This window comes from Gigantopelta aegis, chromosome 12 (assembly GCF_016097555.1).
Source record: "Gigantopelta aegis isolate Gae_Host chromosome 12, Gae_host_genome, whole genome shotgun sequence".
Classification (NCBI taxonomy): Eukaryota; Metazoa; Mollusca; class Gastropoda; order Neomphalida; family Peltospiridae; genus Gigantopelta; species Gigantopelta aegis.
The window spans coordinates 444,530-460,455 of record NC_054710.1 but is presented as its reverse complement, the minus strand read 5'-3'; the positions used below and the strand labels follow the sequence as shown (position 1 = coordinate 460,455).

Sequence of the window (15,926 nt, the reverse complement as noted above, 5' to 3'; positions counted from 1 at the left end):
CGGTTATTGCGGCCGTTGAGTGGCGGGTGTAATGATCATTACGAGAGATTTGTCTAGTTAGACCACGGTTATTGCGGCCGTTGAGTGGCGGGTGTAATGGTCGTGACGAGAGATTCGTCTAGTTAGACCACGGTTATTGCGGCCGTTGAGTGGCGGGTGTAATGGTCGTGACGAGAGATTCGTCTAGTTAGACCACGGTTATTGCGGCCGTTGAGTGGCGGGTGTAATGGTCGTGACGAGAGATTCGTCTAGTTAGACCACGGCTATTGCGGCCGTTGAGTGGCGGGTGTAATGGTCGTGACGAGAGATTCGTCTAGTTAGACCACGGTTATTGCGGCCGTTGAGTGGCGGGTGTAATGGTCGTGGCGGGTGTAATGGTCGTGACGAGAGATTCGTCTAGTTAAACCACGGCTATTGCGGCCGCTGAGTGGCGGGCGAAATGATCGTGACGAGAGATTCGTCTAGTTAAACCACGGCTATTGCGGCCGTTGAGTGGCGGGCGAAATGATCGTGACGAGAGATTCGTCTAGTTAAACCACGGCTATTGCGGCCGTTGAGTGGCGGGCGAAATGATCGTGATGAGAGATTCGTCTAGTTAAACCACGGCTATTGCGGCCGTTGAGTGGCGGGCGAAATGATCATTACGAGAGATTCGTCTAGTTAGACCACGGCTATTGCGGCCGTTGAGTGGCGGGTGTAATGGTCGTGACGAGAGATTCGTCTAGTTTAACCACGGCTATTGCGGCCGTTGAGTGGCGGGCGAAATGATCGTGACGAGAGATTCGTCTAGTTAAACCACGGCTATTGCGGCCGTTGAGTGGCGGGCGAAATGATCGTGACGAGAGATTCGTCTAGTTAAACCACGGCTATTGCGGCCGTTGAGTGGCGGGCGAAATGATCGTTACGAGAGATTCGTCTAGTTAGACCACGGTTACTGCGGCCGTTGAGTGGCGGGTGTAATGATCGTGTTACGGCTGAGGTAACTATCTTGTACCACGCCCCCATGACTTCACCATGGTCCTGAAGAAATTTTATAATTTACTTTTAGCGGGCAAATTGCGCCTTGCTTAATAGTCGGAATCGGACGTAGAAAATATATGGGTTTTTGCAATTTACTGAGTCTGGCTTGGACCACATGTTTCGATTAGCCTATATTGGGAAACATGTCGGGAATACTGATTCATTAAAGCTGCAATGTTCTGGTTTCAATCGTATACAATCAAGTTCTAAGTTCAAATACAAGCATAACTGCACTTTTAATTCACTCGCGAGTTGTCGTCATTAACGCATATCATCAAATGCTTATTAGTCAGTTTGAACAATTCTCGCCATTTTGTAATACCGAGCGGATTCTAGCAGCCACTTCGTAGCATCCAATTACGCTAGCAGCCAATTTCAGCAGACACGCATGGCGACGTTCTAAACACCGGACTCATACGTCTTTCATAATGTGTGTTGTGGAGTGGTCTATACGAAACTAGTTGGACATCCTATATTACCGTAGTACAGAAGTGATACTTCAAATATTATAAAAGTAAAACGGTTAAGTTGTATTTATACGGATATTAGTAACAATAAGACTGTACAAATTAGTCTTGGTTGTTATTTTGTTTTTGTGTTGTTTTTATATAAAGATACTCTTTAAAACTCTAAAATTCTTAAGTTGTAGTGAATAATAAAAATTAGCATAACAGTGTGTTTAAAGTGTTAAATACAGGTAACAATCGAAAGGCGTATGAGTCCGGTGTTTAGAACGTCGCAATGAGTGTCTGCTGAAATTGGCTGCTAGCGTAATTGGCTGCTAGGAATTGACTGCTAGAATCCGCTCGGTTTTTGTAATGCAAAAATAGCCGAACCGTACTATTTTTAGCCCAGTGAACGCCCGCCAAAAGTGTTCCACTTTCAAAATGCTGGGTTTATTTTTAACTTGGAAAAGCCAGTGTAGTGAAACTAATTCGGAGTGCGGCGTCTTATATACACCAAACGTAATGGGATTTTCTGTTCTAAATACTTAAATAATAAAAATATACCAGGGAATGCCGCTTTAAGATGACGACTTAGTGGGCATTACAGGCGCGGATACAAGGGGAGAGTGCTGCGTAACCCCTCCTCGAAATTTGAAGTGCCCCGGAAAAAAAAAAAATGTTTACCAGGTGAATACAATGCATTTATTGTTTCTTAGTGGGGTACGTAATATCTTGCTACTTATCATGTGAATAATATATATGTTGGTGTACCTTTGCACTGGCTTGGCCATGGTTTTATATTGAGGGGCAGGGCACCCACACTGTCTTTAGAGTCGAGTTATGACGCGACAGACGAATACATAAATAACATGAAGTTGGGGAGGGAGGATAAGTGTACTTTCCAAGACTGGTACACATGGGGCCGGATTTTTTTTTAAATGTAATAATTATAAAATTAGTTTTATTAATATTAACAAAGTGTGTGTGGGGGCATCAGAAAATAGAAAAACAGGGGACCCCTGGTGCCCCCCCCCACCCCCACCATGATGAGGGACCCCGAATCTGAAGTGCCCCGGGGCTCCCCAAGGTCTAAATCCGGTTCTGGGTACACAGGCCCCACGGGGGGTGTTTGAAAATGGGGGCGGAGATGAGGCGAATGTCCGTGGATGAAATTACCTGTATTTGTGGGCCCGAACCTTTTTTATTTTATTTGTTTGTTTGGTTTTTGTTTATTTTGTTTTATTTTGTCTCGGTGTTTATTCGGGGGGTGGGGTGGGGGGAGCCCTGTTTTCCCGAGAAAATTTAGAATTTCAGATGTTAAAATACGCCATTTCAAGTCTTTTGAACAGAGTAATGAGGGAAAGTGGGTGGTGTGCCATGCCATCTGCTGACCCCTGCTCTGCACCCCATGCTATAATTGTTCTTTTTGACGCTGCTTACTCCCTCAATATTGGTGCAGCTGATTAGTAATTTAATGGAAAATGAAGCGAAACGATTTGATAATATTTAGTTTTAGGTTGTTTGGGTTGTTATTTTAGTTTTACAGATTTATATTGTAACTTGATTACTAATGTTATTATTTTCTATGCGTGTTTTTTAATACTTCATACAACAAACTGTATATATGAGTTGGTACATCGCACTCTGTAAGTATGCAGTCATGCAGAACCCGTTGAAAAACTGCTGTATCATACGGGTAGAGTCGTGGTGTTCCATAGAATATACTGGCGAGTTCTAGTCTGAGAATCAACGTGTCTATACATCAGCCCTGAATGGCTTTCAGCTTCATGAGCTTGGTATCATAACAACGTGTAACAATGAACTCACAACATAGTAGTACAGAAAGTTTATAAATGAGCAAACACGTCACATGGCACAGTGCCACTAATGCCACGATCTGTTTACGTATCGCCATGGGTAACTGTTTCCAACAGCGTGTTTAAGTTACCCTGATATACCGTCCAGAGTCACTCTCAAAGACGACACCAGTCTAGAAACAACTCGCTCGTTTTACAACAGTATTCTATCTTTTCGACAACTCAACATTTTGTTGTGAACGGCTAATATCAGTAAGTAACTATTATTTATGAAGTTAGTGTTTATTTACTTAAGCATTAAGCTTATTTCAGTTTTCATCTTGATGTTATTTGATACTAATGAAAACAAATAAAGCGAATTTTCTCTGAAAGATTATGTAGTTAATGTTAAAGTTTAATTCGTTTAACGACACTACTAGAGCACATTCATAGATTTTATCAGCTATTGGATATCAAACATTTCGTAATTTTAGAGAGGAAACCTGCTACTCTGTTCGAGTAGCAGAACGGGATCTTTTATATGCATGATCCCACAGACAGGGTAGTACATACCACGGCCTCTGATATGTCAGTCAATGGGCCCATCGACGGGGATCGATCCCAGTCCGACCGCAGATCGAGTGAGCGCTTTACCACTGGGCTACTTCCCGATTCCTTGTGTGCACGGACATACTGTTTAGGTCCTGGTCATTCAGAGCCATCTGTTGTAGAGCACGCCTTGGTCCAGGACAGGAAAGGTGGGGGTGGTGGAAGGAGGGACCACCTGCACTAGAAGTAGCCCGAGTACTCTGACTGTAAGAGAGCTAGACGGACATTTGGACATAAATACGCACTTATTACAGACCAAGCTATGTATTTTTTTGGCAATTGCCGACAACCACAAAGTTGTCAAAGATTTCCGCTCTAATACCACAATACTCCTATGCTTGACGTCAAATACCTTTACATCGACCATTTTCGAGTTACTTGATTAAAACAATTTCAGATATTAATCACTAATACACACACTACAGAAAGAAACCCGACAGCACCCACATTGAGCTAAGCTTCGGCAAACTCCGGACAGCAGAATTCTAAGTTCGCCGACCTATATTGTGACGTTGCGTCACATGATCGCCCAATCAGCCATTCCGTCTTCCAGGGGCCGTCTCAAAACAACAAGTGTCAACCCAATAATTTTTTCTTTTACTGTATTACTTTTTATAAAATCAAACATGCATACATACCTATAGTCCGTCCGATCATTCTATAAAACAGGGGTGGAAATTGGTGAAACTGTAAAAAAGAGGAAATCCCTTTGCAAGGAAACGGAATAAGAAACGTGTCCGCATTTAGATTCAGGGCCCAGATTTTCGAAGCTATCTTAGCGCTCCGATATCTTCACAACGTAATTTGTTGTGTAAGGTCATCATTTAGGACATATAGCTTTCAAAACCTGGACCCCAAAATTTACATGTTCGATTCCCCCCCCCCCCCCCCCCCCCCCCCTGCGGATAGGATGATTAAAATGCGAAGAAACACAATGTTCCATGAGAGGAAAACCACGGATGTTGTTTGTTTTTTGTTGGTTTTTTGGTTGTTTTTTTGTTGTCAATTTCAATTTGGTTTGATGTAAGAAGAAAAGTAAAAGTGTTTTGGAAATAAGAAGAAAAAAAGAAAGAACCCCCCCCCCCCCCCCCCCACCCCAACAAACCAACAAATTTGTGTGTGTAATTTACAAATCAATCTGCTCGGAAATAAATAATTTGTAGGCTAGTACATTCCATAGTATCGAAAACGGTGTTCCCTATGGGACGAACATAGTGTGGGTTGCGCCGCCTCGCCCCCCCCCCCCCCCTCCCCAAATCAAATAATGGCTACGCCATTTTCGATAACGATACCATGTTGTCGTTGTTAACAATGTGGTTCAGACTTGAGTTAAATTAATGATAGTCACAGGGACGGATTGGAGGGTAAGGGTGGGGGAAGTCCTGTTACGTGCCGCTTTTTTTTTTCTCTGTTTTTTTCGCCGGTTGTACGGTCCGGTCGCAATTTTCACAGGTGCTCCAATAGAGGACGGAATTCCATACAGAATAGCAGCAGACGACTGGGTTTTTTTTTTAGTTTTCATGATTGTGAAAACAAATCATATATACCTAGATGGTGATGTGCATGTTGAGATTTTCCAGGAATCACTGGTTTTTCTTTAGATTCCGTATTTCCGGACGGGGACCGCTCTATCGTCCGAAGGTTCAAAAGTCCGGGGTTAGGTAGTCCGTCCCATCATTCTGTGAAAAAAAGAAAGAAAAAAAAAAGTCAGTAAATAATTTCAGTTTGGTTTGACGTAAGAAGAAAAGTAAAGTGTTTTGGAAAAACTATACTATTTTTGTGTGCCATTGGCGAATAAATAAATAACTTCTAGTAAATTCTATAGTGTGAAAAAAAGGGGTTCGCTGTGAGACGGACTATAGGGTTTGTGTTGAACCTTCGGACCATTGAACCTTCAGCAGGGGCGGCACGGTGTAAAACAAAATGTGATACGGCTCGACTCGACTCTCCTTTCAAATTCACCTGTAAAGGACATTTTTACAGATATAACAAATATAACCCACAAAAACATAAATGGTATGGCCGTACCTCGTTGAAAAGTGCCGCCCCTGTTCAGGCTATAGAGCTGTAACTTTCCCGGACAACAAATTATTTATTTAGTATATTAATTTTATTTACACATTCAATAGGTAATTAATTTGGTGTACATTGATAATTTTGATATATTTTCACAATAGATAGGCCTATTACTTTTATTGCTATCTCACATGCATTTCGGGGCCTATCAGATCTAGCTGTGATATAAGCCGAACATATTTTTAAATTGTTTTTTGTTGGCCCTTCAGTCAATTTTCACACCCTTTTCACACAAACAGGTTTGATTAGGAGGGGGCACATGGACCCCCTGTAACCCCCTCGCTGCGCCGCTGCTTACACAATAAATATAAGTTATAACATATCAAACGCAAATTGTTATAGGCCTATATGACGAATGGTAGGCCTACTTTCTATTTATTTCATCTTTAAAACTTAAATGAACTCAAATTACAATAAGACTAAAGATGTTATATTTATTGAGTAAGAAGACAAAACAAAGGTCGACTTAACTTTTTTCGGGGGTCTGTTAAATATACTGTTGTTGTATTAGTATTGCATTATTATTATGAAATTAATAATGTTTCGTTCTCTCTCTCTCTCTCTCTCTCTCTCTCTCTCTCTCTCTCTCTCTCTCTCTCTCTCTCTCTCTCTCTCTCTCTCTCTCTCTCTCTTAAATTAATGTGTATGTTATAAGAGCACACACATTTTATCTGGATCACTAAACTTCGAACCACATTTGTAACAACTACACTAAATTACTCTCCTATCTTTAATTATCATTAAGGTCGACATTAGTCACTCTTTGTACCCTTGTTTTGGCTTTGTACACAACAAATATAACATATCTTGCCGTAATTTCACTTGAAATCCAAATTTCGTAAAAGGTACTTTTTATATATATATATATATATATACAACAAGATTTTCTTTAAACTCATTCAGGTGCAATAGTAATGTTCAAAACTAAAAAACTTCTTTTTTTTTTAAATTAAAAAAAATTCAATAGAGGATAATAAACGAGTTACCAGTTATTATCAAATTTATGTCCCGAGTGAAATAATTTTCAGTTGTCACGAGCTTTAGCGAATGACAAATGAAAATGATTTCACGAGGGACATAAATTTAATAATAACTGGTACCGAGTTTGTTATTCTATTTATTACCTCAGCTATATTTTTCTCTAAAAGCCTTTATTTTCGACGCACATGCACGAAGGCCAACCTGTATAGGAACGGTGTAAACCACTTTACGCAGTGTTCTGAGAATTGCTATAACTTTGTAATTTAATCACGTTCATAGATAATTTTCAAAAACAAAAGTTTTCTTTATTCTGCTACAAAATCTATAAGGAATTGCATTAAAATGACATTTTGTTATAAATTTAACACCAAAAATAGAGAGACGTAAACGCAAACTCTTTAAAGTACATGACGTCATTTTGTGTTTGCCAAATCGTGATGACGTCATATTTAGTACCGATAAGGCCATTGGTTTGTAAGTGTCAAATTGTCCAATAGTATTGTTCGTTAGACCAATGCAGAATATTTCTCACTGAGAAAATATGGAAAATATTTTCACTGTTATGAGTGACCGCTGGGGTAATAAATAGCAATTTTGCATTGGATTTTTCAGCATTCTTTAAACGTAAACGTCATGTACCTAGTTTGTTATTGTAATGGGATGTAAATGTGACGTCATTGGAAAACTGACGTCATTCAAATTAACAAAATAGCTGTATTATAACAGGTTCAAACAGACCAAATCAATTTCTATTGCCGATAATGTTAACGTTAACTAATAAAACTGATATGAGCAGCGTATCAACACACCCAAGACGTTCAGCAATACAAAGTGTGGCACCTCACATGTAATATACCTGCAAGAAAACAGGGAGTCACACATACCGTTTAAGAGATTTAATTAATGTGTTTATTAGCAACCGTCATTTTTGCTGACAATTGCAGATCCATTTTTGGAGTACCCTGCATTAGGTTCAACCTCTGGTATATACCGCATAACAACTGTATAACAAATAAAAGTGTATTTTTTTTATTGTCAATGGATAATAGTATTTGCACAAATAATTAATATAATCAATGTCACATATTATTACCAATCACAGCCAGAGCTGTTTTTAACTCTATAAATATTTGAGGGTATACCTCGAACTTTGACACAGAACTCTCTTCTTTGGCACCATGCAACATATACCAAAACAGAGTTGGGTTTTGTTTTTAAAGTGTACTGTGGTGATATTACTAGTGACAAGGTGATAACCGCTGTACTGTAGTGATGGCACTAGTGACTAAGTCATAACCACTGTAATGTGGTCATAGCACTAGTGGCAAGGTCATAACCGCTGTACTGTGGTGATGGCACCAGTGACCAAATTATAACCACTGTACTGTTATGATAGCACTAGTGATTGTGATAGCACTAGTGATTGTGATAAGCACTGAAATATGGTGGTAGCATTAGTGACTACATAATAACCACTGCACCGTGGTGACAGCACTAGTGGTAAGGTGATAACCACTGTACTATGGTGATAGACAGGTGAGTACATGATAACCACTGTACTGTGGTGACAGCACTAGTGAATATATGATAACCACTGTACTGTTGTGATATCACTAGTGACTACGTGATAACCACTGCACTGTGGTGATATCACTAGTCTTTAGGTAATAACCGCTGTAGTGTGGTGATAGCACTAGTGACTAGGTACTGTGTTGGTAATACTAGTGACTAGGTGATAACCGCTGTAGTGTAGAAATTATAAATATTATTAGTAACTGATAACATTATTTTACTGGTATTTTCAACTATTGAAGGAAATAGGATAAATAAATTAATAAATCTCATCATCATATAAAAACAATGATTGTTATCCTTACTATTAATAATAATATTAATTTATTATTATTATTATTATTATTATTATTAATATTATGAAACAATGTTTCTCATTTCTATTTTCAGATATGGCCTTTTCCTTTCTGAAATCTGCTGCGGACTTGGTACTCGGTCCTGAGTTTGGTGAAAGTGTTGGTGGGTGTGAAGTGTCTGTTTTGATGTTTCCATGCTAGTTAAATGCTAGTAAATGTTAGCAGTCTAGCTAACATATTTATGTGATCTAACTAAGACTACAATGCTGCAATTAGAAGTGATATTAATTAAGTTTTGGTTAGATATTTTATTAATTAAGATTAAGTTATAATTGTTTAACAGTAATAGAGTTAGGCCAGCCTTTAAGTTGTTTCCTGTAAACTTACATACACAATGTAACTGTAGAGTAAAATATTGTAACACATAAAGCTAATTAAAACATTTTTTATTGCTATTTACATGTCTCAACTGATCAAATTATGACTTGTGTAACAACAAATCACTGTTTGAGTCATTACTATTTGACAGTTATTTTATAATTTTATTAAAATCATTACTATATTTATTAATATGCTGATTATTACACGTATTATTATACTTTTATATATATATATATATATATATATATATATATATATATATATATATATATATATATATATATATTATTGTTATTACTATTATTATTATTATTAAAAAAGAAAATTCTTCGTACATTATTTTTTTTCCTCACAATTGTTAATTTAAACAATCACAATATTGAAATACATAATTTATAATGTTAGTTTGTACTATTTAATATACTAGTATATTTTTAATCTTAAATAAACGCCATAATAGTAGAATGCAGATGTGAGTTGGTTTTGGGGGACGGGGGGGGGGGGGGGGGGGGGTTAGAGTTTTCTAAATAATACATCCCAAAACATTTAACCAAACACTGAGTAGAATGAAGGGTTAACCAATTTGCATGTTGCTAATTATAACTAGTTTACAGTGAATTCGCACAAATACACAAACACAGGATTAGGCTCAGACACATTTTAAACAGCAGATCTCTTGCAGTCTGTCTTAAAATTATAAAAATATTATCACTTAATGTCCACCATTTCAGGGTACATAATTTTACTCTTCATACCATTTGGCCAAAACCCTGGGTGTAAATATAGTAAAAATATTTTTTTTTTTTTAAATAATTAATAAATAAAGCTGACTTTTTTTCAGTATGATCTCTTATTCTAAAACTATTGATGCAATGGTTAAATATCAATTAAATATTTTACAGACAAAATACTTTTACTATAAAATATTAATGATGATTATTTAAACACAAGTTTCTTTCATAAAGCTGTACATCTGTAATATAATTTTTAATTTAATTGTTTGAATTTAATTCAATGTTAAGTTTTCACATTGACATTTCTCAACTCATTGCATTAAAAGAACATTAATGATACCCAATGTTGTTGTGGGTTTTTGTTTTTTGTTTTTTTGTTTGTGCTGGGGTGTCATTTAAACATTCATTCATTCATTCATTCATTCGTTTAAAAAACAAAATGTACTAGAATTAATATTTTCTTTAATAGGTTTATTATTATCTTAAAATTTAATATTAATCATGAATTCTTTACCATATAATGGATTTTACAAAAGTAGTTATCTTACAAATTAATTATTACACATATTATTACATTTAATTAGCAGTGGCGTAGGAACGTACACACTTTTATATTTACAAACTATCTGAAAAGGGGGGCACATGCCACACTTTCCCCTCCTCCCCCCCCCCCTCCCGCTTCCTACGCCAGTGATTAGGTATGTTTATTATTATTAATATCACACATTGCATACAGCTATGAGTGGCACCAAATTAGGCTATGCTAGAGGAGATACTTAATTTCATATAAATATACATGTAATTATTTATTATTTGTAATTTTGTTTCCTAGGTGGTGCCCCCTCTGCAAAGAAACGGCCACTAAAAAACGATTTACTGACAATCTGCGAGACGTTGAGGTCACTTTGCGGCATTCTGGAGGCCAACATCCAGACAGAAGTAGACAGATTAAAAACTGGTTTGGAAGTCAGCAAAGTGGAAGCATATGCCGAGATCTACCGGAGAGGGGCGGACATAATTAAGAAACTGACACAAGAAATAGTTAAATCTGTCAACGCGGAGCAGGACAGGCTGATAAAAGATTTAGAAAGTTGTATTGTAACTTCTAAGAATGACGTTGACACAACATTCACTAAAAATAAACAGTTATTGGCTAAAGCAAAACAAAACTTAAAACTGGGTGAAAACCTCATAACATCAGGATCAGATGCTGACATCGAAACAGATATTGATAAATTACAAAAATTAGCGTCAGAAATTTCTGAAACAAATCGTAAGCCTGAAATTGTCGAGTTGAAAATTACTTTGAACTACTCGATAAAGAAAAACACTGAAACTTTTTCTGTTAACATTGGAGAAATATGTAAACCCTACATAATATATCTGGAAAAACCAGGCAGAAATTATTACATACCGAACCTGGCAGACACCCGGCCAGACAGGCGGACAGACAGACTGATACTGACAGATACACTTCAAACAAAGATATCATCAGATGAACGTGATCCTCGTCTACAATCAATTGCGGTTCTGGAAAGGGAAAAGAAATTTGTTGTAAGTGATCGTAACAACGAATGTATAAAATGTTTCTCTACTGAAATCTCTAAATTTTTATTTAAATACAAACTTCCCTGTCCACCATTCGGTCTTGCTAGGTTAGATTACCATCAGGTTGTTGTCGCCTTGCCAGATGAACATCAAATATTTTATCTGGATATCCAAGACGACATCCACCGGACAAACACACTGAACACTGAGAAACGGTACTGCTACATAACAGTGTTAGCTAGCAACCGTCTGGCAGTCGGTGAGTGGTGTGGTGTGTGTGTAGACATACTGGATGAGAGGGGTCGCGTTATTCAGTCTCTCCCCCGCGATTTGTCCCCCGGCCCAACACGCCTCACAGTGACAGGCCATTATCTGAAGGTTGTATCAAAGTTAGACGACAGTTTGAAATCTGTGTCGTCATCAGGACGCGTCACGTGGCAGTCACATGTATCAGCAAGGCTACGTTATCTAGTCGATGTCGCGCAAGACTATGAAGACTTTCTTTATGTTTGTGATGATCAGAGAAATTGTATTGTCCAGTTGTCACGTGATGGAGAGGTCATCCGTGAAGTCATCACGGACCAGGATGGAATTTCCGGACCACTGTCTGTCTGTTGTGATCGGGATGAACTTTATGTCGCCCAGAAAGATGCACACGTTAAAATATTTACATGGAGAAAAGCTAACCCATGAAACTCTTCCAACTGACTTTGTGTTTGTGAAATGAGATCGTTTAAAATAACAAAACAGATTAAATACTTTAATACTTTTAGTAAACGTCCAGTCAAACAGTTACTAATTAATGCATTAGCTAATTAAATTTCAAGATCTAATTAAAAACAATGTCTGGTAATATTATACACAAAATACAATTACAAGTTTTATATTAAAGACAACTGAACGGTTCGAACCATTTACTAATTAATTTAATTAAATGATTAAACATATTTTATTAAGGTAAGATCAGGAAGAAAATATGCAAAATCAACAAAGAAAAAATATTATTAATTAACTAATTAATTAATTTTAATGTTTTATTTCTTTCTGTTTCTAAAAAAAATGACGGAGTATTAATGTAGTGTCAAGACAAAACTTATAGAAATGTTTATCAGCTGATTAATATTCTTACCTGTTCACAACTGAATCTGCTTTGATGATGAAACACAACAGAAAATATGAAACCCAACAACGCGAAACATTTCACACATGTTTCAATGGGAGCGGGAACGCAAGCGAGAGGTACACCTGCCCATCGATGCGGGGAGGGAGATATGTATCTTTATTTACAAAAAAAAAGAACAGTAAAAAGAAACATAAAAACTAAAAATGTTCCTCTTCAAATGGGGGTATGCCTACTGCCTCTCCCCCACCAACCACCACCATCACCCCTCCCACGAGTCTGATGAGTTGACTAATCATTACGTTTAGTAAATTTGCATTTTGTTTGGTAGTTCATGGCTTAAGATTGTATCAAATGGCATTTGGAGGTTTTCGCCCAGGTTTTATAATCATTTGGACATATTTTATTTATTTTATTACTTTCTTTGTTTAAACTTTTTTTGTCATTGTCTTCATGCTGTACCAAATATGGAATGTTTACATTAAATACAATGATCTTATATTGGCAAGTTCTGCTCCGTGTAGGCATGTATATGTTTAAATATGTTTAACATTCATTTTTGTATATACTTATTTTATCCATGGCGCATGTGCAATTGGGGGGAGGGGGGTACATTTTGTTTGTTTCCAATATATTTTTCGGGGGAGTATGGCTCGACCCCTAACTCACATCACCATCACCATATATTTTTATCACCAGTCCAGATTAACCCTACCCGCTAAAACCCATGCACACCAATTATCTTATCTTGGCAAGTTCCGCCTATATATGTTTAACATTCGTTTTTGTATATACTTATTTTATCACTGGCGCATGTGCAGATGGAGGAGGGGGAGAGGGGGGGGGGGGGGGGACATTTAGTTTTTTCTAATTTATTTTTCGGGGGAGTATGACTCGACCCCCCCCCCCTCCCCCCCCCCCCCCCCCCCCATAAACTTCGATCATCAGTCTAGAGCCAGATACCCTCCCCACTAAAATTCCTGCACACGCGTCTGTATCACGCAACATGTCGGTTATGATGTTGTTAAAAACTAATGTATATATATATTTAATTTTTATGTTCATTTTGGTATATAGTTAATATAGTTATAGAGTAATATGTTTATGGAACGTTATCTACAATGCCGTTCACGAAATAAATGCATGCATCTGGCTACATATGTTTTTAAATATCTAATAAGGGCCGTCATATCCTTGACCCCCCGACTTTATCTACCTAAGTAGGTTTATGAGGTGATAAGGGGTCAGTAGCACATGTATATAGGTTGGAATTTCAAACCAGTGCCGTTTGACTCTGGAAGTGGTGCTGGTCCCTTCCACTTTTGTCTTTACAAGTATGCAAATGGTAGATAAGCTAATTAACTTAAAATGTAGCCTAGTACAATGTGATTCAGAAACTTAACTTGTTTTTATCATTACAGATCCGTACGGAGAAGGGGGCAAGGGATGTAGGGTCAGTTGCACGCCTAAATAAATTGTTGTTGTTATTTTTAATCAACAGGCGACTTTTCTGGGCACAGACCCTCTATTACTATACACCGACTCTTTTTGAACTGACACCCCTCTTAGTTCAGACTAAGTACGGACCTGCATTATTTACATTTATGATCCCCCTCCTCTACTGTTTTGATCTGTCAGACGGGCCTGACAAAATAATTACATCAACTGTGAGATATATAAATATGTACATAACCACATGTTTACACGCTGTTGCACTGTGTAGCAGTAATTAATCAAGCACTTTGTATGCCTTGTAACCAAATAAATATGTATTGTTAAAAACGTCTTGTTATTTTGTGCACTATTTGTGAATTGTTGTACACATGCAAACACAAGTATGCAAATAACACTGACTGACTTTATACACAGGTCGGATTCAGAGGGGGTATCCAGCACCAATCGGTCTACCGGGGGATTTGATCCTATGACCCATCGAACATCTACAGTGATGGAACTGGGGGTCGTATACAGGATAGGAACATCTGAAGTGGGGGTCAGTCTATTTGGGGGAGGGGGTTGCAAGTCGATATTAACGATATCTTAAGTTGAGTGTCACAGTCTATAGTTGTGGGGGAGGGGGGACGTTACATGCTGATAACAACGATATCTAAAGTGAGGAGTCATATCCTCTAGTTGAGGCGGTAGGGGATACAAGCCGATATCGCCAACATTCAGTGAATACTGAAGTCGGGGTCACAGACTAGTTGGGGGTACCTGCTAATAGGAAAGATATCTGAAGCGGGGGGGGGGGGGGGGTGTCCTATGCTACCCCGCCTCTTCCTGGTTCCTATGGGCCTATCTATGTACAGTGATAGAATTGGGGCATATAAAAAAATCCCTTGTTACTAATGGACAAAATGTAACGGGTTACCTCTGTAAGACTATATGTTAAAATTACCTTAATACAAATTAAAAGTTAGTTTGTTTCTTTAATATCATCATTAGAGCACATTGATTTTTTAATCATCGGCAACTGGATGTCAAACATTTGGTAATTCTGACATATATTATGAGAGAGGAAACCCACTATATTATTATTTTAAATCTTGTATATGCATCATGGAACATGCGGGGTAGGACATACTACGACATTTGATATCACATTCGTGCTGCACCAACTGGATCGAACAATAAGCCAATGGGCGCACCGACGAGGATCGATCCTAGAAAGACTGCGCATCAGGCGTGCGCTTTAGCGCTGGGCTACGTTGCGCTCTCTGGACCTGAATAGCATTACACCGGTAGGTACATTAATGTCACTTATGGTCACATAATTACTGGTGGTGGAACAATTTTATAAAAAGGACTTAATTGCAGAATGATTTGTGTTCTGTTCACTTGCCATCGGAATTACTTGATCACATGATGGTGGCCCTAGTGTTAAAACTCACACTATTGTAAATTACCCAAGGTATCTTTTTTTTTTTTGCTTTCTTTTCTTTTTAAATGTATTTTATTTTTATTTTTTTTAAATGAAGAAAACAGTGGCATGTGGCAGTCTCTTGGTTCAGCAAGTTTGTTTGTTTTGTTTAACGACACCACTAGAACACATTGATTTATTAATCATTGGCTATTGCATGTCAAACATAAGGTCATTTTGAAACCCGCTACATGTGTCTATTAGAAGCAAGGGATCTTTTATAAAAATCTTTGAAATATTTATAAATTTATAAAATCCAATAATAAAAAAAACTCCCCATCTCTTCCCCCCCCCCCCCAAACAAAACAAAAACACAAACAAAACCCAACAACAACAACAAAAAAACAAAACAAAACAAACAACAACAACAAAACCCTAGTAAATTAATCAAGTAACGGCGACTCAGTTCGCTATAGACATTATGAAC

The 15,926-nt window shown here is 37.7% G+C and overlaps 1 protein-coding gene across 1 annotated transcript; it reads left to right on the top strand.

Annotated features, from left to right (window-relative positions):
• Positions 1 to 3,414: 3,414 nt before the first annotated feature.
• LOC121386874 lies at positions 3,415 to 14,361 on the top strand. The gene is made up of 3 exons (XM_041517906.1): positions 3,415 to 3,535; positions 8,891 to 8,959; positions 10,744 to 14,361. The coding sequence occupies exons 2-3, from the start codon at positions 8,893 to 8,895 to the stop codon at positions 12,150 to 12,152; spliced, it is 1,476 nt and encodes a 491-aa protein (XP_041373840.1). The 5' UTR covers positions 3,415 to 3,535; positions 8,891 to 8,892; the 3' UTR covers positions 12,153 to 14,361.
• Positions 14,362 to 15,926: the final 1,565 nt, after the last annotated feature.